Raw genomic sequence first — 23131 nt, 5'->3', positions numbered from 1 at the left:
GGCACAAATTTTTTGTAGTGAAAAATGTATCATTTAATTTTTGAATTCCAAAAAACAAAGAAAAATTACTTTTATTTTTTAAGTTTCAGCCGGATGTGGATGGTTCATGTCTACGTCAGACGCATTGACCGTGACGACCATCGTCAGGAGAGCTCCGTGTGACAGACGCCAGGCCAGGGAAACCCGCTTCACTCAACGCCGGGGAGCGAAGCGGGACGGCGGCGGCTTGTTTTCGGGATTCTCCGGCTCCGCTGAAGCGGAACCCGCTGACTGGACGACATGTCCGGCGATAAGGCGACGGGATCCTGCCGCCGGTTCCAGCCGAACGTCTTCAGTAAGCAAATGTCAGAACTGCTTCAAGTCCCGGGAAGTTCACCCGCTGAACGACAGCGACCTGGAGCAGGTAGGTTCCTGCCGCTGGTACCGGTGATGTTCCGTTACATCTGACCCGGTTCGCGTAAAAAACTCAACTTTTCCCTCCCTAATATCATAAAGTTATTAATACGTGGGAACAATGTCTGTCATTTTGGGATTATTTGCTCGTATCTTGAGTATTTATGTGTAGATTATTAAAATTTGAAGTAGGATTTTAGTCATGAATTTTGACTTATTTTGCCTTTCATGACAACTATTTTTATCTCGTTATGAATAATCAATTAAATATTATTAAAATATAAAAATATTTTACTTAAAGAGGGATGTTTAATTTTTAACATGTTGAAATAAAATTAGCTTTATTACACTTAGATAGTTTAGTTTTTGTCCACTTAAAAATTCACTTTTTCTAAGTCTGATCTCACCTTGAGTTGTGTTAAAAAGTATTAACTTACAGATTTCCTCTGTTAATATTTCTTTCATCACGCATAATTGTTTTATAACCTCAAACAAAGTGTAATATTAAAGTTATCCCGAGTAAATACAAAAATTGAGTTTTTACAATAACGTTATTTATTAAGGAAGAAGGAACTTTCCAACCCAACAGGCAGCCAGTGCAGGGATGTTAGAACTGGACTGACATGCTGATCTCTTTTTGTTTTAGTTAGGACTCTTGCAGCAGCATTCTGGAGAAGCTGGAGATGTCTGATTGCTTTTTTTTGATAATCCAGTAAAAATACCACTGCAGTAATCGAGTCTACTAAAAACAAAGGCATGAACTAATTTTTCAGAATCTTGTGGGGACATGAGTCGTCTAATTTTAGCAATATTTTTTAGATGGTAGTTTATGATGTTTTTATGATAGATTTGATGTGGTTATTAAAGTTCAGATCGGGATCAGTGATCACCCCCAGATTCTTGGCTTCATCAAAGCATTTTAATCCAGTAGACTGAAGGTGGCTGATTATTTTTAATCTATGCTCTTTTGGTCCAAACACTAATATTTCAGTTTTGTTTTTATTTAGTTGGAGAAAATTTTGTCCCATCCAGACATTAATCTGCTCAATACATTTAGTGAGTATTTGGACCTGACTGTAATCTCCTGGTGAAAGACTGATGTATAGCTGTGGGTCATCGGCATAATTGTGGTATTCTATCTTATTATTTTGTATAATTTGAATTAATGGAAGCATATAGATATTAAAAAGAAGCGGCCCCAGGATGGAGCCTTGGGGAACTCCATATGTAATTTCATTCAGTTTGGATTTAAAGTTGTCTATGGACACAAAAGGTTCTGTTGGACAGGTAGGATTTAATCCAGCTGAGTACTTTACCAGAAATGCCAACACAATTTTCTAATCGTGATAATAAAATATCATGATTAACTGTATCGAATGCAGCAATCATGTCAAGTAAAACTAATATTGACATTTTATTATGGTCAGTGTTTTAGACGGAGGTCATTGAATATTTTGACCAGAGCCGTTTCAGTGCTGTGATGTTGACGGAAACCTGACTGATGGACATCAAAACAGTTGTTCAGGGCCAGAAAACCATTTATCTGCTGAAAAACTATTTTTTCTAATATTTTAGCCAGATATTGGTCGATAATTGCTAAGAATTGATGAGTCTAGATTATGCTTTTTGAGAACTACCACAGTCTTTAGAGCCTGAGGAAAGACTCCAGAGGAGAGCGACTTATTAATTATGTGTAAAAGATCAGAAGCAAAAACCTCTGAGACCTTTGAGAATAAACTGGTGGGTATGATGTCATGGAGCAGGTGGATGATTTCATACGATGTAAAGTGTAACTCAAATCTTTTTCAGTGATCAGGTTAAAGTGGGTCATCATAGGTAAGTTCTGTTTAGGGGAAAACATAGTTAATTGTTTCCTAACAGCAGACACAGAGGAGTTTATTGTCTCCCTTATTTTCACAGTTTTATTTATAAAAAAGGTGGAAATTTGTCACGAACCTCAGAGGAGAAAAATTCACGGTTAACAGAAGAAGGTGGATTTAAACAATGTTCCAACAATCCAGAACAGAGCAGGAGAGTTGTTGATAGAGGTAGAAATGACATTTGAAAAAAACTCTGTCTTGCATTTCTCAGCTCAAAATGAAACATTTTGAGTTTATCTTTGTAGATATTTAAATGGGTTGTAGTTTAGTTTGTAGTTTAGTTTTACGCCGCCGACGTTCTACTCTCCTGCTCTTTTTTTTCCCTTTTCTAACCGACTCAAACTTCTCCAAGGTGGTTTACGTTTCCCAGAGATTACTTTTGTAGTAACAAGAGCAATGGTGTCAATAACCTTCTCACTTTTAAAAATAAAATCACTTCACAGAGAAGTACAGGAGTGTATAGCAGTACAAGGAAAAGCCTGAATAAATGGATCTGCAGTAGTTTCCGTAATGCATCTTTTTGAAATTACTTGTGTATAGCTGTCTTTTTGAGCAGGGAGAAAACTGTCCCAAAAAATACAAAAGTGATCTGAAGACGCTACATCAAGCACTACAATCTCAGATTGTAGTGCTTGTAGTTTCGAAGGTCTGTATATATTCAGCAGCAGGATACAAGAGGACGAGTTTAGTTTCAAGGCCGGTTTCTGTTAGCTGTTCTGCTTGCGGCCTGCTTCCTGCTGTCAGACCGGTTCTGTTTACGACGTTTCACTGATCAGTCTGACTTGTAAAAATAGTTTTTATGTCTTGATGAAATCATCCTCGCGCCGTCTGGCAGCGTTGTCCCTGCAGGTCGGTGAGAGGAGCGCGCCAGGCGTTGTTCCAGGATCTTATCACCTTTGACCTCACGCCAGGTTTCTGTGCAGCCTGTAATTTCAGCGCGTTGCTCAACCTGCAGACCCTCTGATATGCCTCCGGATATGAAATGCTGCACAGCTCTATGAATGTTGTGTCTTTAATAAATCCGGTATAGTTTGTATTTAAGGCAGTAATCTGTAGAAAGAATCTAAAGTGATTCTGTTTTCTGTTTGTGAACCAGATGCTGGTAATAAATCACATCAAATAGAGATATGGAAATATAACATGGATGACATTCAGCTAATTTTCTACGTATCACTTGGAAAAAAATGAACACAATAGTCAATTCTGGTCAAAGACATCAGGATTTCCTTGAAAATGTTTCCTGGACTAATTTGTACCAGTGTTGAACTGGTCCTCTTACTGGTCTCCTGACCGGTGACCCTGATGGGTCCCTCCTGCCCTCTCTCCCTCCAGACGAAGCCCGTCTACGCCGGCTGGTTGTGTTTGGCTCCTGAGGGAACGGACTTTGATAATCCCGCCCAGAGGTCCAGGGTAGGACGTGATTCTGATTTCTGACTTCATAACGTTTCTCTCTCTGCTCCTAACAAAGTTTTCTGTTACCAGAAATGGCAGCGGCGTTTCTTCATCCTGTACGAACACGGCAGAATGACGTACGCTCTGGATGAGCTGGTAGGAAGCACAGAGACGGTTCTGATCCGGAACTGAGACGGGTTACGGAGATGAATCCTAATTATGAACATTTATCCTGTTAATAAACATGAATCCTGGTTAATAAACATTAATCCTGGTTTATTAACTTTATTCCTGGTTAATAAACACTAATCCTGGTTAATAAACATTAATCCTGGTTAATAAACATTAATCCTGGTTAATAAACATTAATCCTGGTTTATTAACTTTATTCCTGGTTAATAAACATTAATCCTGGTTAATAAACATTAATCCTGGTTTATTAACTTTATTCCTGGTTAATAAACATTAATCCTGGTTAATAAACATTAATCCTGGTTTATTAACTTTATTCCTGGTTAATAAACATTAATCCTGGTTTATTAACTTTATTCCTGGTTAATAAACATTAATCCTGGTTAATAAACATTAATCCTGGTTTTTTAACTTTATTCCTGGTTCTGCGGAGTTCCTGGGATTAAACTGAGTGTTTTTTCTCTCTCTCTTTCAGCCCAGCACTCTGCCACAGGGAACCATCAACATGAACCTGTGTACCGGCGTTACGGACGCCAAGCCCTGGACCGGCCAGAGGAACGCGCTGTGCATCGCCACGGCGACGCAGGAAGTCTTCATCCGCGGCGACAGCAGAGAGATCATCAGCGGGTCAGCAGGAAACTGGACGCCACTCTCAGCCAATCAGATGCAGACTCACCGGCTCTCTCTCTCTCTCTCTCTGTCCTCACCAGGTGGGGCGAGCAGCTCACTGCGTACCTGTCTGCAAACAAACAGCAGAAGAAGAAACGCAGCGTTGACTCTGTGGCCAATCAGGTAGCAGAACAAACCAAACTCTCATCTGCTGAACCTAAAAGCCTCCAGCAGCAGAGGAAACGCTATTTCAGAATAAACCGGAGTCTGTTGCCGTGGAAACACATGAATATTTATCCACAAATCTGAAAATGTAAAGAAGTTTGTGCTCAGTGATTACGGTTTCCAGACTTTACAGCTGCAGAGGATTTAATGATGGTTCATTAAGAAGCAGCAGCTTCACTTTGTGTTTATTACAAATGATGAAATAAAAATCTTTATTTGATCTTATGCTAATTATGCTATATTATCAATATGCTAATTAATCACAAAGTGATCTAAAGTGGTTTGGATGATTTTTAAGGTTAAAATCAAAATTTTTCAGATTTGAAATACAAAAAATATCTGGGAAAATATTTCCAGAAGATTTCTCTAATCCCCGTTTCTAAAACATCCATCAGTCCGTCCGTCCGTCCGTCCGTCCATCAGTCCGTCCTTTAGTCCATTTGTTCCTTCCTTCACTCCTTCCTCATGAAATAAAAACTCTGTAATAGTTTCTGAAGTTTTAATGTTTGTAATGCCTTGTTCTGTGTTTCCATGACAACCATCAGGACCCCAGCCCAGCAAACATGGCCACCGCCGGTCGGAGCAATCCTGCGTCGGCGGCCGGGCCTGCAGGCCCAGATGTGCCTCCGGTCCGGACCGTAACAAGAACCGACTCACTAACAAGTTTGTGAAATATTTTACTAACTTTTATTATATTTCTTTTAATGATCATTTTGAGTCAGAGGTCAGAAGTTCCCTAATGTCCCTGAATGCAACACAAAGAGTGAAAGTTTTATGAGAATCAGAATCAAACATAATGAAACATAATTAGATAAATCATCGTGTCCATAACCTCGCTGCTCCTGATTTTCCTCTGATATTATGAGATTCTGCATCCTGCAGTATATGAACCAAGTTATTTTTATTTCAACAAAATGAAAATGAAAATTCACAAAGAGGTGTTGAGAAAAAATGATTCAAGTTTCATGGAGGTATTTCTAACACTAATTAAACCCAGATCAGACAGCAGAATGATCTCTAAGTTATATAATGCCATACAGCTATCTAAACATGAGAATACAGAATACATAAAGAGGAAAAGGAAATGAAGGTAATAATCTCACAAGAAGGCTGGGAAGAAATATGCCAGCTGCAGTGGGTCTGGACCGGATCAAACACATGGCGGGAGTTTTGTTGGAAAAACTTGCACGATTTTTTGTTCCACCCATTCAGAGACGATATGAAAGCAACGCCTGCTGGAGACTTTGTGGGTCTAAGGGAGCCAAACCACTTCCATGTTTTACTGCCAAGTAATAAAACCATATTGGGAAAAGTTCCACAAACATATTGAAAATATATTCAATGTAAAAATTTCATTCAAATGTGAAACGTTGTACTTGGGCAACTTACAGTTGGACACATGGAAAAACCAAGACAAAAACCTGCTGGCTATACTGGCAGCCAGTAAGGAAGGTAGTAAGAAAAGATTTATTTTTCCCTCCAAGTTGAAAAAGGAAAGTTTTATAAGATTTGGACCAATTGGACTGAGTATGTAAAACCAATTAGATCCGACTTCATTTGATTGTTCTGGTGAATTATGTGTCCTTGTACGTTATTGTGTGTTTTTTATTGCTCGAGATGGTGCATTCCCCGTTATTGTTCAATTCTGTTCATTTTTGTTATTGTTCACAACTCAAATTAGTAATAGTCTGTAAAAGAAAATACCAGAAAGGCAGTATGGACAAAATCACTTGGATTCTCAGCTTGTAAACTTATGTAAGATCTTAACTGGGAAAAGCTGTAATTAACGAATGTGATGGAAATCTGGCTTTCTAAATAAAACAATAATTACAAAAAAGAAAATGAAAATTCACAAATTACATTTCAGAGGAATTACAAAATGATGAAATAAAACAGATAATACAAATAAACTTTACTATAAAAATGTATCAGAAGATCCAAGTGATTTTTATTTAACAACAAAAAAACGACCTTTTCTCCTGATTCTCAACGTTTCATCATGACTCGACCGATATAAACGAAACTGATCACAATGTTGTGGCTTTATGTTGATTTTAGTCGAATCTGATTTCTCTTTCCGAGTTTTTATTTCCCACATCCAGAGTACTTCCTCTCTACTTCGCAGTCTTCATGTTCACAGCAGAGGTGACGTCACACTGTGTGAGAGCAGAGGTGCTGGAAAAACGGAGCTTACTCTTTTGAAACAAAGATAAAATGATTTTGGAGTCGGCCTTTATCTTCATCGGTGATTATCATGGTTACCACGGTTACCGTTCACGACAGTTTGTGTTTTTATTCCCTGAAGCAGAAATGTTGGTGTAACCTGCAGATTTTAGATTTTACACCTGAATCATAATATTCCGTGTTTTCTGCTGTTTTCCTCTCTCGCGTCGGCAGCTTGATGAACTGGTTTTACATCGATTGGTTTGTTGGTTTTAGTGACAAAAGTAACTTTTTACCTGTTTTTTCAGAGGATCTTAGTGTCGGTTTGACCAACTGGAGGAAAACGGGAATGTTTGGCTTTTATTTCCATAAACAGTGGAGATGGAAAATCTAAAAACATTCTGGTTATTAATGTGTTTGTTTTGGCCACAACAGTTCTTGTGAAAATCTCTTTTTTTGTTTCTTTTTCCTGGAGAAACTGCAGAAATCTCCAGCAGCTCATTTCGGTTTGACACGTTTCTGGTTCTGAAAACATGAACCGAACCAGCAGAGTTTGACCTTCACACGACCTCTGAGACGCAGTTATCTTTCCTTCTTTCTGAAAGTATAAAATAATAAGCTATCAGGCCATCAAGACAAACATGATATCAAGACATATTATTACAGTTTATATTAGGAATTTGTATTTAATAATATTAGTTTTTATATTAAAAATTTTAAATTGATGTTTTTAATTTGACTTTGGTTTATTTAAGTTGTGTAAATTCACAGCTGATTGACAGTAAAACTGATCCAGTTCATTTAAAAATAAATAGAGAATAAATGATGGTGACCAGTTTACTGCGGCGGTTAATCAGAACTCATCCGTGTTTCCTGTGTTTTAAATGATTTTTAAATCAGATTTTATTCTCCAACAGAAAAGAGAGAATTAAATGAAACTTTTTGATTTCTTCCTTTAATTCCTGTACAACCAGTGAGTCCTTCACTGGCTCTGTTTCCTTCAGCATTCCTGCCACTTTCTGTCACAGAGACATTTCATCAGAACCAGTTTAAGGTTCTGGTTCTGTTTACTCCCAACTGGACCCGTCTCCTTCCTCTGCTCAGCAATGATGTCACTGTCATTAGCCGCCATGTTGGCCTCTGATCCTCCTTTAAACACAGCGATTCATCAGCAGCGTTTAACGTCGACCGGTTGTGGCGCTGTTGCCACGGCAACGCTCATGTTGGCACTGCTTGGGTTTATCTTCTGCACTAATCCAGAGCTGGGCGGGACGAGCGTTTTATTCTTCAGGTCAAAGGTCAAATGGAGCTTTTTCATCAATATTGAAGAATTGTGGACATAAAAACTATAAAAAATATCTTGATGGGAAATTAAGTTAGTTTCCTATTTTTTATAGTGAACTGAGATATTTTCTCTATAAAGTGAACTAAAGTTCTCTGGGAAGATTTTGTGTTTTTGCAGTGCATGAATTAGAGGAACTGGATTCAGACCGAAAGTTTTATTTTACGATAATCTGGGTTTGGTTTCCAGGCGACAGCGTGCCGACCCAGCCGGGCCCCGCCTCCTCCCTGACCCCTGTGACCCCTGTGACCTCAGGCGGCGCTGGACGCCTGGCCGCCGGCCGTTACGACCAGAACCAGAACCAGAGCAGAAGGTTAGACATCCAACCAGTTTCCACAACCCGGTTACTGGTTTTATCCTCTAGTTACTGGTTTTTATCCTCTAGTTACTGGTTTTTATCCTCTAGTTACTGGTTTTATCCTCTAGTTACTGGTTTTTATCCTCTAGTTACTGGTTTTATCCTCTAGTTACTGGTTTTATCCTCTAGTTACTGGTTTTATCCTCTAGTTACTGGTTTTTATCCTCTAGTTACTGGTTTTTATCCTCTAGTTACTGGTTTTATCCTCTAGTTACTGGTTTTTATCCTCTAGTTACTGGTTTTATCCTCTAGTTACTGGTTTTATCCTCTAGTTACTGGTTTTTATCCTCTAGTTACTGGTTTTATCCTCTAGTTACTGGTTTTATCCTCTAGTTACTGGTTTTATCCTCTAGTTACTGGTTTTTATCCTCTAGTTACTGGTTTTATCCTCTAGTTACTGGTTTTTATCCTCTAGTTACTGGTTTTTATCCTCTAGTTACTGGTTTTATCCTCTAGTTACTGGTTTTTATCCTCTAGTTACTGGTTTTATCCTCTAGTTACTGGTTTTTATCCTCTAGTTACTGGTTTTATCCTCTAGTTACTGGTTTTATCCTCTAGTTACTGGTTTTTATCCTCTAGTTACTGGTTTTATCCTCTAGTTACTGGTTTTTATCCTCTAGTTACTGGTTTTATCCTCTAGTTACTGGTTTTATCCTCTAGTTACTGGTTTTATCCTCCCAGCTGGTCTCATTCCTGTTGGACATTTAAAGAGCCTCTGCAGACAGAAGGAAGTAAAATGTGCAGACGTTGCGCTCGGATCAAAGAGCCGACCCTCCATTACGGATCTAACTGCTGCGTTTCTATCTCAGCCCACAGATCCTCTCCCAGTCCTCCCAGTTCCCCCCAGCAGCGTGAGCTCCTCGTTCTTGTTGATTTTTTGGGAAACCAACCCAGTAAAACTTAGAATCCCCTCTGGCCAGAGATTCCTGAGCGCTGCTATAATTCAATCTGTTTCTCATGACCTCAAACGTCAGAGCGAAGCTCCGCTTGGACATCTTCCCCTAAACACCAACAGAACGACCCAGAACACCAGAAACAATCTGACCTCTGTTCGCAGGTCAAAGGTCACGCTGCTTTTAGTTTTTTTCAGAACTAAAGTTAATCAGGGAACTTTACAAGACCAGAACCGGCCCAGTTCATTCCAGTTTAACCCAGTGTGATCCGTTCCACATCAGTAGATCATAAAAGGCTCCATTAGTGAAAACGTCCCCGTCTAAAGAAACAAGAAATGGATTTTACTTTGCAGCATTTTAGGAAAGAAGGTGAAGAAGGTGGAGAGGAACAACTGTCTTTAACAGAAAGAAACCTCCAGTAGAACCAGAACCAGAATGTTTTGGGTCTGGACTGAGACCGAATGAAAATAAAAGTAAAATTTAAAACATAAATGTTCCACTGCTCCAGTGGCCCAAAGCAAACCAAAGAGGAATTAAACCCCAAATCAACTTTATTAATCCATGAATCTATCTTTATGTTTCTGTGATAATTGTGACATTTTTGAGTAAATTTGTTTAGTTTTGAAACATTTGGCCTAAAACAGTCTCAGTGCTGCCCTCTTTGGGTTGACCAGCGGTATTGCAGGTGAATTTTCTTATTGGTTAAAAAGTTGGTTGACGTCTGCTTTTCTGTATAAAATTGTCTCAGACGCGCCCCCTGGTGGTGAGTCGGGAGGGGGAACAGCTAGCTCTGCTAGCATCTATCGTTTCTCAGCTGCTCCATGTGACGGCAGCCTAAAATACTTTTTACTGTTCATTCCAGCCTGGATTGCTCAGCAGAGCAGCAGCTGGGGCCGGAGATCTGGAGCGGAGCGCAGAGAGGCGGAGGAGCCGAATGCGGGGCTGGCTCCAGGACCGACCGGACCGTCGGGATTGAACGGACCGCCAGGCGAGAGGTAAACTCTGAACCCATCTAGGACCTCATCAGAGGAGCTGCTGGTTAATAATCTGATGCTGGTTTACAAACATTTTACTGATGGAGGGAAACTTTTAAATTTTATATATAGAGTTTCCCCAGAGTTTTCCAGTTTTCCCAGAGTTTCCCCAGAGTTTTCCAGAGTTTCTCCAGAGTTTCCCCAGAGTTTTCCAGTTTTCCCAGAGTTTCCCCAGAGTTTTCCAGAGTTTCCCCAGAGTTTCCCCAGAGTTTTCCAGAGTTTCCCCAGAGTTTTCCAGAGTTTCCCCAGAGTTTTCCAGAGTTTCCCCAGAGTTTTCCAGAGTTTCCCCAGAGTTTTCCAGAGTTTCCCCAGAGTTTCCCCAGAGTTTTCCAGAGTTTCCCCAGAGTTTTCCAGAGTTTCCCCAGAGTTTCCCCAGAGTTTTCCAGAGTTTCCCCAGAGTTTTCCAGAGTTTCCCCAGAGTTTCCCCAGAGTTTTCCAGAGTTTCCCCAGAGTTTCCCCAGAGTTTTCCAGAGTTTCCCCAGAGTTTTCCAGAGTTTCCCCAGAGTTTCCCCAGAGTTTCTCCAGAGTTTCCCCAGAGTTTTCCAGTTTTCCCAGAGTTTCCCCAGAGTTTTCCAGAGTTTCCCCAGAGTTTCCCCAGAGTTTCTCCAGAGTTTCTCCAGAGTTTCCCCAGAGTTTTCCAGTTTTCCCAGAGTTTCCCCAGAGTTTCCCAGAGTTTCCCCAGAGTTTTCCAGAGTTTCCCCAGAGTTTCCCCAGAGTTTTCCAGAGTTTCCCCAGAGTTTCCCCAGAGTTTTCCAGAGTTTCCCCAGAGTTTCCCCAGTTTTCCAGAGTTTCCCCAGAGTTTTCCAGAGTTTCCCCAGAGTTTTCCAGTTTTCCCAGAGTTTCTCCAGAGTTTCCCCAGAGTTTTCCAGTTTTCCCAGAGTTTCCCCAGAGTTTCCACAGAGTTTCCCAGAGTTTCCCCAGAGTTTTCCAGAGTTTCCCCAGAGTTTCCCCAGAGTTTTCCAGAGTTTCCCCAGAGTTTTCCAGTTTTCCCAGAGTTTTCCAGTTTTCCCAGAGTTTCTCCAGAGTTTCCCCAGAGTTTTCCAGTTTTCCCAGAGTTTCCCCAGAGTTTCCCCAGAGTTTCCCAGAGTTTCCCCAGAGTTTCCCCAGAGTTTTCCAGAGTTTCCCCAGAGTTTCCCCAGAGTTTCCCCAGAGTTTTCCAGAGTTTTCCAGAGTTTCCCCAGAGTTTCCCCAGAGTTTCCCCAGAGTTTCCCCAGAGTTTTCCAGAGTTTCCCCAGAGTTTCCCCAGAGTTTTCCAGTTTTCCCAGAGTTTCCCCAGAGTTTCCCCAGAGTTTCCCAGAGTTTCCCCAGAGTTTTCCAGAGTTTCCCCAGAGTTTTCCAGTTTTCCCAGAGTTTCCCCAGAGTTTCCCCAGAGTTTCCCAGAGTTTCCCCAGAGTTTCCCCAGAGTTTCCCCAGAGTTTCCCAGAGTTTCCCCAGAGTTTTCCAGTTTTCCCAGAGTTTCCCCAGAGTTTCCCCAGAGTTTCCCAGAGTTTCTCCAGAGTTTCCCCAGAGTTTTACAGTTTTCCCAGAGTTTCCCCAGAGTTTTCCAGTTTCCCCAGAGTTTCCCCAGAGTTTCCCCAGAGTTTTCCAGAGTTTCCCCAGAGTTTCCCCAGAGTTTCCCCAGAGTTTCCCCAGAGTTTCCCCAGAGTTGCTGGTTTCTGCCAGTTGCTGTGTATATTAAACGCGGCTCGTGTTTCTGTAAATGTTGCCGGACCGGTCTGCCGGATGGGAAGCCTTTACTTTGTCCTAATGACCGTTAGATGCATGACAGGACGGATGCTGCAGCTTTTTAGTTTATTTAGTGTCTGGATGAGAGAAAGGGAAACAAACGAGACGAGTTACATCAGCAGTTATTAATTCGCTTAGCGTCAGGCTTGTTTATTCCTGCTCTGATTGGCTGAAGGCTTTACATCATTAAACAAGTGATAAAACGTCCTGTCGAGACTGGAAACATTTTGTTGTTTTAACTTGATAAAAAAGTTTTTCACCCTGGCGATGTCTGTGACTCAGTAATGAATAATCTATTGCGCTATTATTTCCAATACAGTAATCAGATTAAAGTTAATTATATTGCTTATGTTGCTTTCCTGTGTTGCTGCTGGTTTTCCACAGGAAACCTTGGAGGGATGAGAGAAATTCACGTTTTCTATCTGGAAATTCATCTTTATTTAGAGTTTGTGTTGCTAAAGATGAAGATATCGAGGTTGTTTGTTTCCTCTGTGCTGCTGCTTCACCTGGAAAACAGGAGACAGAAAAACCAGGGTGATTTTTGAACCTTTCTGGAGGTGAAAGCCCCCTGGTGGTGAATCCAGGCACGACCATTTGATCCCAGATTGGACACCAGCTGATTGATGATGCAGAGATCACAATTTATTAAATAAAATGACACAAAAATTAAAAATATTAACTTTCAAACAAATTTCTATCTGTACTTACATTTCTTATGTGAACTAATATAAATTAATATTTATTATAAACTTGTACTGGAAAGGATTGTTCATAAAATGAGGAATATTAGGGACCACCATCCTGTTCATAGAAACAGAGCATCTTCAGTCAGAGGTTTCTTTAACTTTGCTGTAATACAGACCTCTACAGGAGATCCTTCCTGTCCACAGCCATCAGCATCTACAATAACTCATTTTGAATTAATATGAATTACAACAATATTTCATTTCTCTTTGGGATCAGTATAGTATTCTTGAATTGAACTCTTCTACTAAATAAACTTATAACATCTGAATAGAGTCTTCATAATAATAATAATAATAATAATAATAATAATAATAATAATAGTAGTAGTTTTCCAAACTATCGAACTATCTACAGTAATTGAAAAATATTAGATAGTTTTTAAATTTGAAGAAACACCGAGAGCTGTGACTAGAGAAAATGGACTAGTTAAAGAAGTTAACTTTAAACATGGCTGCTGAATGTAACTAATAAAGTAACTTATAATCCAACTTAGTTAGAACGTCCCAGTTCCTGACTGGTTCTTGTTTTTACTGCGTCGTGATTCCAAACCCTTCAAAACCTTACAGCTACTTTGTCACTATTTTTCTATTAAGTTATGTGTAAAGCACCTGTAGCTGCTTTGTTGCTGAAATGTGCTTTACACATAAACTTGATTGATTAAAATACAAATAATTTCAATTAATCAATTCCAGATTCTGTAATTAATTCAATGAACTGTTTTTGACTAATCTGAAGTTTCTATAAATTTCTTGGAAGGCGTAACTGAAACAAACTGATTTCTTTCTGTTCTGTCTCTCTTTGGGGATAATCTGCTTCCTCCATTTCTTCCTTTGGTTTTTTACTAAAACGCCCTGAAAACGACCCGGTTCCTGTAAAATCGCTCTTTATCTCCATTATATTCTGGTTTTGAAGGGAAAATGTGATTTTTATCTGCTGAATCTTGTTTCCTCTTTGTGCAGAAACTGCGGTCGACAGGAGACGGGAGCCTGCTCAGCGTTCCCGCGCCTCAGAGCAGAACCTGGTCTCTGGACCGCCGGACAGCGGACGGCGCCGTGGCGGCCATGACGGTCAGCTGAGCTCATAAGAACTGTTTGTGTCTCTGAGGGAGAAATGTTAGCTCTGGTTGTAGCGGCTGGTCTGGATGAATTCATCATTCTAACCTCCAGAACCTGAAACTTTAATCATCACGTCTTCATTTCCTCCTTCCTCTGCAGCCGAGGTCATTTCTGCCAGTTCCCTTCTCCATCATCTCACCTTAATCACAATTTATTAAAAATGTCTTATAGGGCGTGCTGCGGTGGCATAGGGGATAGCGTGACCACGTTTGGAGGCCTTGAGTCCTCGACGCGGCCGTTGCGGGTTCGATTCCCCGACCTGCCGATATTTGCCGCATGTCTTCCCCCCGTTTCCTGTCAGCCTACTTTCATATAAGGGGCACTAGAGCCCACAAAAGACCCCCTGGAGGGGCAAAGAAAAGTCTAATATCCTTTTAATGTGTCTTAAAAACTAACTTTCCTCTTTTGTTTGGTTATTTGCTCATTTGTTTTGCCTCTTTATGGTTTTATTCTTGTTTTTGTTAAGAAATCAAGTCAAAGTTTATTTATGTATCACATTTACCACAACCAAAGTGCTTCACACCATAAATGATATAAGTGCTAATTTCCAAACTTTGTTTTTAGCTGTTGAAGGAATGGAAAAATAATGTTTAAATTTTTCAAACGGAAAAACAACCAGAAACTCTGAGGAGTTTTTGCTGTCGGTGTTTTGTTCGTTCTTCAGTTTTTTATGACAGGTCACCTTTAAAATCAGTTTTTAATTTTTACAGCCAGTTCTGCTGAACTTTAAGAAAGGCTGGATGATGAAGCTGGATGAAGACGACGAGGTAAAAAACCCAGACAGAAATGTTCAGATTGATGCTGATGTGAAAGTTTCCACCATCATGGAGCTTCTTGCTCGTCTGTGCTGCCCCCTAGTGGAGGAAATATTGGTTTGTTCTGTCGACGGCCAGCCTGAGGTTCTACAGAGACTCGTCAGCTGAGGAGGTTCGTTGGTCAGAGCAGAAAGCTGCAGCAGTTCATGACATGTCAGGTTAAAACTCTGTTCTGGTTCCAGGCTTCAGACCCGGACGGAGAAATCGACCTGTCGAAGTTCTACAGTGTGTCTGAATATCAGGTCCAGAGAAACTACGGCTTCCAGATCCACGTAAGACTCTGAGGTTCTGCAGCTGCACCTGCTGCAGGCAGAAACCGTTTCCTCTGGATGTTTCAGACCCAGAAGGCCGTCCGTCTTCACGCTGTCCGCCATGACGGCAGGAATACGCAGGAACTGGATCCAAGCGCTGATGAAGAACGTCAATCCGGCCGACGCGCCCGACGTGGCCAGGTGAGCGTTGTTTAGTTTTTAAATATTTTTCTCACTCACTCTGAATGGATGTTCAGATCAGAGCAAAACCCTTTAGAGTGGATAAGATCAGTTTCACATGGAAACAATGAATTAATGGGTCAGATTCACGACCCCTGAACGAATCTCTCTGGTTCTGGTTCTGCTTGTTTTGGGGAACCCGACATGATCAATGATCCGTCCGGACGCTGCACGTCTCTGCTGATGTTTTAGTGTTTGTTTGTTTGGGGTGTTCAGTTCGGTTCTCCTCTGTGTTCCCAGCTTACCTGGCCGCCGCCTCACCTGCAGCCCAGCTGAGGTCGGACCGTACGTGGCGCAGGACTCCGCCTCCTGCCACGCCCCCAGACTCCCAGGCCCCGCCTCCAGCAGCGAGTCGGACCAGTCCGGGGTCGGCGCCAAAGCCCGACTGGACGGAGTTGCGTCCTACCTGGAGCTGGGCGACCTGGAGAGGCTCAAGCGGCGGGAGGAGAGGAGGCGGCGCTACGAGAGCCTGCTGGGCTTCCCTCCGGGGCGGGGCGGGCCGCAGGGCGGCACCACGCGACCTCTGAGCCCCCAGTCCCAGCTGAAGATGGAGGAGCGGATCGCAAAGTGCTGGAGGCAGGTGGAGAGGACGGCGCTGAGACCAGAGAGGACGGTGGCGCTGCCCACCGAGTCCAGAGACGCTCTGGAGACGGAGACGCTGCTGCAGGACTGCAGGACGCTGGTGAGGGACGCGATGCGGCGCTGCAGGTGCTGTAGGTGCTGTAGGTGCTGCAGGTGCTGCAGATGCTGCATGCAGATGTCTTATAAGACCTGAAATAAAACAAAACTAACAAATAACTTTTCAGGCAGATGCAGGAGCTTATTTTAAGTCAATAATTTCTTAATATTGATAAAAAGTTTTAAATCTACTGGCAGATTATTTCATTTATTTGTTCCATGTTATGAGAAATGTGGAACTAGTTTGTTTTCATTAAAATTAAGGAATTATTTAATTTAAAAAAGGTTCCCACTTCTTGCTGATAAATTACTTTTAAGTCAGTTTCATCTTATTTCAGGAGATGTTTTCAACAGAACAGGTCAGAACTACTTGGTGAGATTCTGTCAGTTTTCCTCTGGATTGAAACAACAGTTTGGATCTGCAGATTTCATTCCTGCTGTTTGACTCTTCCTTCCTTTCTCCTGTTGGAGGTCGATGACCTGAAGGCCCAGCTGGCGGGTTTGGAGCGTCGCAGACTCCAGCTGGAAGATCGCCTCAGAGCTGCCAGATTCTGTCCGGAGCAGGTCTGTGGACGCAGCGCCTTGCTAACGTTTATCCAAAACCTGCTGCTGTCTGTCAAGTTTGAACCACAGAACTCAGTTCATCTCGGAGTAAAAATATTATTTAATCCACGATTGAAGCTAAAATTTACGTTATGAAGCTACGATATTTTAACTGTTGGAGGATTTTGTAAAAAAACACAAGTCATTTCTCCAGCTGGCGCTAGCGCTATGCTAGCATGTTTGTTTTGATTTACCCAGATAAAAAAGTTATTTAAAAAAAGAATACATAATGAATTCTTTACATGAAAAGCTGGTATTGTTTTTAAGAGCTGATCTCTGCCAACATCCAAGGAATCATTTAATGTGAATAAATGTGGAAAAGTTAAACTGAAGTGAATAATTTATATCCAGATTGGATCAAAGTTTTACATTTTCTGCAGATTAACGTAAAAACATGAAATAAATGCAGCGATGCTGATGCGAAGTTTTTCCTTTCGCATGATTTTCTCCAGATGGACCTTCTGGTTCCATTCGACCCGATTTTCCACCCTGCAGACGGGAGCTTGACTCTGCTGAATGACTCTGGGTGGCTGTTCAGAGACCTGCTGCAGCAGCGCAAAGACCTGCTGCAGCAGCGCAGCAACTCCTCGTCGGCTGCATGTCTGTCCGGCATCTGGATACGCCTCCCAGTCGGAGATTCAGCAGAAACAGACGGTTTGGTCTTAGCTGCAGCTGCAGCAGGCGGCCAGCAGGGGGCGCCTCAGGCTGACTGGAGAGACCCGGACATCCACGCTGCAGTAAAGAGTTTGACCCAGGAGGTGGCGCTGCTCAGCAGCCAGAACCGAGCTCTGGACCAGCACAACCAGGAGATGCTGGACCAGCTGACCGAGGCGGACCGGGAGATTGACCGGCTGAGGGCCGAGTTGGGCCGCTGCTACAACGAGCCGCTCCGCTGGAACCAGGAGCTGCTGTCGGCCTCACTGGAGGTTCTGCTGCGGCTCAAACACTCAGCAGAACCAAACGGACCAGAACTGCAGCTGGAGCAGTCGGAACGGACCTGCAGGAAACCAGAGCAGGAAAACACGGAGCTGAAGGAAACAACAGTTGAAGACGTCACTGAGGAGAAACCGGACCAGAACCAGAACCAGAACCAGGCCGTTTCTGCTGAAGAAAACATCCAGGAAGTGACAGCAGGAGCGGGGATGAGGCTGCAGGCGTTGGCGCAGCTGCTGGAGGTCATCGACGGTTTGGACCTCAGAGAGGAAGAGGAGGAAGAGTTCTGGAAATCTGACCTGAACAAGATGAAGAGCGACCCGGCCCGGTTGCAGCAGCCAATAGGAGAGCAGCTGGAGCAGGCCGGCCATGCGCTGCTGCACCCTGAGGAAGAGGAGGAGGAGGAAGAGGAGAGCTTCGTGTGGGGAAGAGTTTCAGAGAACCGCAGATTTACTGATGAGCTGAGAGGCATCACTCTGAGCAGAATATCGTGTCTGAACCGCCTCGCTGCCTCCGGCCGCAGCGCCGCATGCGACCGCCTGCAATCCGCCGCAGACAAACTCTCCTCTTCCCACCTCGCATCGTCTGCAGCGGCGGACGCATTCTGCTGCGTTCGGCTCAGCAGGCTGCGGTCCAGATACCAGAGGAGAGTCTGTTCCAGCTGCAGCGGCGGCATGGAGGAGATCCAGGAGCTGAACACCGGACCGGAGGACACGTGGACCACAGAGGATGCCCAGGTGAGCATCAGCTGCCAGACTGATGGAGGTCAGAGGTCAACAGCAGAGGGCTCAGAGGAAATGCTGCACCTGGAGCAGAATGAAACTCCTCTGATGAGGCCGCAGGAGACGCAGCAAAGCTCTGACCTCCGAGCCGAAGGGGAGACGCTGCAGGAGGAGCTGAGGCGAATGCAGGAGCAGCACCGGCAGGAGGTCGCTCAGCTGAAGGTAGGGGGCGCCACTGCTGCACGTTTTACCTTCACTTCCTGTAAAATCTGTGACATCATCAGCTGATTGGGTTTCTGTAGTCACTGGATTGTGTCAGCTGATTTCTCTGAAACCATTTTGAACTGAACTGGAGTGTGTGTGTGTGTGTTTTGCAGGCCTCCTGTGAGCGCGCCTTCATCACCATGGAGACCTGTCATCTGGGGGTGGTAGAGGAGCTGCAGCGCCTGCACCAGCAGGAGGTGCAGTGCCTCCTGGTGGAGAGAGACAGACTGTTGGAGGAGGAGAGCGCTGCTACTGCGACCGGTGAGTTCTGCTGTCTCTACTGACCACCAGAGGGCAGCACTGAATATTCCCTTGTGCATGTGCTGCTCTAGTAGTAACACCAAGAGTCACCAAGAGATCGGCTGACCAATCAGAGGCCTGCAGCCTATTGGCTGGGATTCATATAAACATAGTTACATTGGTAACTTTAGTTCCTCTGGACTGGAGTCTGACCAACAGAATCTGCTCCAAATTGACCCGCCTCCACTTCCTGTTTGTTCAGCGATCGAAGCCATCAAGAAGGCCCACCGCGCCGAGCTGCAGACGGAGATCCAGAGGAGGAGCCAATCAGAGAACTGCAACAGAAACTCGCAGCTGGAGGAGATCCACAGGTAGGTGAGCCGGGCCGGTCGGGTTCAGGTCGCATTCGCCTGCAGAAACGTTCTCATGACTTCCTGGAAACGTTCAACCTCCTTCCTTCTAACCAAAGACAGATGGAGGGATTTTCAGTAAAAAACACGATTATCAGAAAAACGCAGAGATTTTTATCCTTCAGCTAAGAAATGATCTGGTATTATTCCATGTAACGTTTAGGAAAAATAAACTGCTGCTGTATTTCAGCAGATTTTAAACTGTTTCTTCATAAACCTAAACCTGTAATTGTGAAGAACAGGTCCAGGGTTTCGGGTTTCAGGCTCAGTTTTGTGATAAATTATAATGTAACATTTGATTAAAAGCCTAAATTTGAGAAACATTATTTACAGTTGAAGGCAGATAAATAAAGATTTGTAAAGATAATAAAATGAACTATGATTTTTGTTCTCAGTGTCTGAAGTTAAATCAAACCAAACCTTTATGTTCAGGTCTGTTAGAATGACCTAAAATTATTTCTATTTGCTGAAAGCCAGAAAATGTCAAGGAGGTTTTTTTAGAGATTTTTTGTAATTTTCTTGGCCCAGTCAGGTGAACAGGGTGTTTCTAAACATCACGTTTTGTTAAACTTTATTTTAACTTGGAATATAGAAGATATTATTAATAACAGCAATAAATGATCATCTGATGGTGAGTTAAAACTGTCTTCTTTAGTTAATCTGTATTGTTTTATCTCCAAACTGTTTTGTTGCTGGAAAAGTTTGAAAAGTTGCCTTGAAGTTTTTGAATTTTGCGGCGGAGTGTGTGAACCTGAGTGTTAATGGGTGTGTGTGTGTGTTTCCAGGGAGGAGCTGGCCTCCTTCCAGCTGGAGCTGGACGTTTTGTCCCAGCAGTTCTCCATCAAGTGTCTGGAGAACAGACACCTGGTCCAGGCTGTGGAGGCCGAGAGGAAGGCCTTGGGTCAGTGTCGGCAGGAGAACCGGGCCCTGCGGAGCCGCAACCAGGTGACTGGACTCAGCCGCTCACTGGAAGTAAAAGCATGAAAAACTCCTGAACCTTCTGGTAAAAACTGGACGTCTTCAGGTCAGAGAAGCTCCACCTCTGATTGGTGGAGAAATAATCTACTGGTAAAATTATGTTAGGGCCAGACTAGGAGATTATTTTAAAATGATGAGAAGAAAGTCACGTGAGAATAGTCATATTATCTGAATAATTGCAATAATACAAGAAAAAAGTCATAATATTACGAGAATAAAGAAATAATTTAATAATAAATGATTAATAATTTAATAGTCTTGTGAAGTTCTACTTTAGTATCAGTTTTACCAATAAGGGAATATTTCATATTTAACATCAGCATCAAATTATCAGCAGCAGAACTTGGAGATGATTTCAGTCAACATGACGAGATATTAATAACTCCATCAGAATTTTACAGCAGCTCCATTCTGGAGGTTATTCCTTATGGTTATTTTCTCATAATTTAAAAAACAATCATGTTTTTCTGGTGTCCAGGAGCTGAGCCGTCACCTGGCGGCGGAGATCACCAGACTGTGTTCTGTGGCCCAGCAGGAGCAGCCGCCGCGCGGCCAGACCGGGGACGGCTACGAGGTGGAGGTGAGCCGGGTCAGGGGTCAGGAGGTGAGCCTGGTCAGGGGTCAGGAGGTGAGCCTGGTCAGGGGTCAGGAGGTGAGCCGGGTCAGGGGTCAGGAGGTGAGCCTGGTCAGGGGTCAGGAGGTGAGCCGGGTCAGGGGTCAGGAGGTCAGGGAGTTGATGTGGTGGATAACTAAAGGGGGTCAGAAGGTCAGGGAGGTCAGATCCTGTTGTTATGAATTTGTTCAATCGTCTCCAAAAGAATTTAAAAACTAGACATCATTTTAATTCAGCAAATGTACAAAATCTTTTTTTTTTAAAGATGTTATTGGCTCTAGTGACCTTTATTTGACAGTGAATTGACAGGAAAGTGGGTAATGAGAGAAGGGGGAAGACATGCGGTTGAGGTCGCCAGGTCGGGAATTGAACCTGCGACAGCCGTGTGGAGGACTAAGGCCTCTATATGTGGGTTGTGCTTAACCCCTGCGCCACCACAGCACACCCTGACAAAATCATTTTTTAGTTCTGGATCAATAAATAAAATTCATTTCCCATAAAAAACAAACACAAAATTTGCACCTTTATTTGCTTGATTTTAGTTTTAGTTTCATTTTCTTGGCCTGTGAAACAAAGTTTGGACGCTCCTGGTTTAGAGGAAAGAATATTCATGTATCAGAATGGCCTAGTCAAAGTCCAGAACTAAATCCAGTTGAGATTTTGTGGTAAGATTTAATAAAGTGCTGATCAGAGACGCTGTAAAAATATATTTTCCTGTCACTGTGGTCGTTCTGCCTGGTGTTGGTCTGAGATCAAACAGAACCATCTGGATCTCCTTCCTGTCCAGGTCACGCTGCGAGTTCAGGAGGCCGAGGTCCAGAGTCTGAAACAGGAAGTGGCGTCTCTGAAGGACGAGCTGCAGGCGGCGGTGAAGGTCGGCGTCCCGCACGCTACAGAGTTTGGTTAAAAAAACCTACGATCAGGGCGTGCTGCGGTGGCATAGCGGTCAGCGCGACCCACGTTTGGAGGCCTCGAGTCCTCGACGAGGCCGTCGTGGGTTCGATTCCCGGACCCGGCGATATTTGCCACATGTCTTCCCCCCTTTCCTTCCCCCTTTCCGGTCAGCCTGCTTCATATAAGGGATACTAGAGCCCACAAAAAAAAAAAAAAAGATTTCTGTTTCAACGCAGGACCAGAGGAACGCAGCACAGAAGTACCTGAGGAGCTGAGGGAGAACCTGAGGCTGGCGCACCGGGCGCTGGGTTCAGCCTGACCTCCAGGACGACCTTCTGACATCCAGGACGACCTTCAGCCTGACCTCCAGGACGACCTATTAACACAACAGAGCTTCATCTCTGTGTCATATTTTATATGAGCGAAACATTTCTTTAAAGTAACTATTTTTTTAAGTATAACTCATTTACTTTAATGTATTTTTATAACTTTAAAACATTGTTTCTACTGAATGCACTCAATAAACACTTTTGTTTGTGTTAATTTAAAAATATAGTTTTGGGCCTCCAAGTTGTTTATTTTACTGTAATTAAAATAATTACAGTAATTACAGTTAAAAAAACATCAGTTTTCATTTCTTATTAAATATGTCTTACAGGCTGAAGCCACATTTAGAGATAAATTTGGCTTTTCAGTAAATGTTTCAGTTTGGGTGATTATTTTGTAAAGTTCAGTTTAAAGCAGAACATCGAGGGGATTAAATGTGTCACACAAATTAATTTAATAAGAAAATAAATATCCTAACACTTAATATGGAATTTGTTGATTTTTAGCAACAATAAATTATTTAAAAAAACAAACATAATACTAAGAAACAAGTTATTTTGACAAATAGCAGAGCAGGAACCAAAATCCCTCAAAAATAATACAAGGATATATTTAAATCACTCAGATTATGTCAGCTAAAAAAAGAACTGTCCCAAAAATTCATTTCATTTTGATCAGAGTGTTGTCCACGATAGAGTCCCATATACTCAAAAAACCACGTCCTGAAAATATTCCCCAATTTCAATCCAAAATGAAAAATCCAAAACGACAAAAGCCCCAAAAGAGATGAGAAAAAACCAAAAACCCGCAAAAAGAAAAATAAGTTCCAGATCTCAGCGGGAGCGTCTTCCTTCCTCCTCTCGCACCGGGCGCCGTTTCCTGGGCGCCAGGCTGCGGTCCAGTTTAAAAACGCACCATGTGGCGCTGGGGCGAAATCTGACCGCTGTTTATCTCTTCTTTCATTTTTTACTTGTCTCAAACATTCATGAAGTCTCAAACAATCTCTCGCTGCACAGATATGGCACCCCTTTTTATTTGGTTATCACAACCACACCTAAAACCAGCATGATGCTGCCAGAAACCAGCTTTACACTG

The 23131-nt window shown here is 42.8% G+C and overlaps 1 protein-coding gene and 1 pseudogene across 12 annotated transcripts; both read left to right on the top strand.

The window, feature by feature from the left end:
- The first annotated feature begins 130 nt into the window (after window positions 1-130).
- On the top strand, window positions 131-21834 carry LOC114159862 (myosin phosphatase Rho-interacting protein-like; annotated as a pseudogene).
- On the top strand, window positions 14932-22264 carry LOC114159858 (rootletin-like). 12 transcript variants are annotated; one of them, XM_028042086.1, is made up of 13 exons: window positions 14932-14995; window positions 15066-15155; window positions 15222-15335; window positions 15615-16056; window positions 16524-16616; window positions 17108-18532; window positions 18688-18835; window positions 19077-19185; window positions 20010-20169; window positions 20681-20709; window positions 20741-20782; window positions 21603-21689; window positions 21946-22264. In XM_028042086.1, the coding sequence occupies exons 3-12, from the start codon at window positions 15256-15258 to the stop codon at window positions 21640-21642; spliced, it is 2568 nt and encodes an 855-aa protein (XP_027897887.1). In that variant the 5' UTR covers window positions 14932-14995; window positions 15066-15155; window positions 15222-15255; the 3' UTR covers window positions 21643-21689; window positions 21946-22264. The 12 variants fall into 12 exon arrangements, 10 of the variants coding, with proteins under 10 accessions (XP_027897887.1, XP_027897882.1, XP_027897888.1 ...); XM_028042081.1 differs by having other exon boundaries at window positions 20681-20806; window positions 21946-22008; window positions 22045-22087; XR_003598673.1 differs by having other exon boundaries at window positions 20681-20782; window positions 21603-21875.
- Window positions 22265-23131: the final 867 nt, after the last annotated feature.

This window comes from Xiphophorus couchianus, chromosome 16 (assembly GCF_001444195.1).
Source record: "Xiphophorus couchianus chromosome 16, X_couchianus-1.0, whole genome shotgun sequence".
NCBI lineage: Eukaryota > Metazoa > Chordata > Actinopteri > Cyprinodontiformes > Poeciliidae > Xiphophorus > Xiphophorus couchianus.
Note: the sequence above shows the minus strand (reverse complement) of the source record. Positions and strands in the feature narration are given on the sequence as shown.

What these genes read in the sequence shown, in the direction of transcription:
- LOC114159858 (XM_028042080.1), top strand. Translation starts at nt 15,256, where the DNA reads ATGACGGCAGGAATACGCAGGAACTGGATCCAAGCGCTGATGAAGAAC. An exon ending in CCAGATTCTGTCCGGAGCAG is followed by an intron (nt 16,617 to 17,107) that starts GTCTGTGGACGC and finishes GATTTTCTCCAG; the next exon opens with ATGGACCTTCTGGTTCCATT. An exon ending in CCCTGCGGAGCCGCAACCAG is followed by an intron (nt 20,170 to 20,680) that starts GTGACTGGACTC and finishes TCTGGTGTCCAG; the next exon opens with GAGCTGAGCCGTCACCTGGC.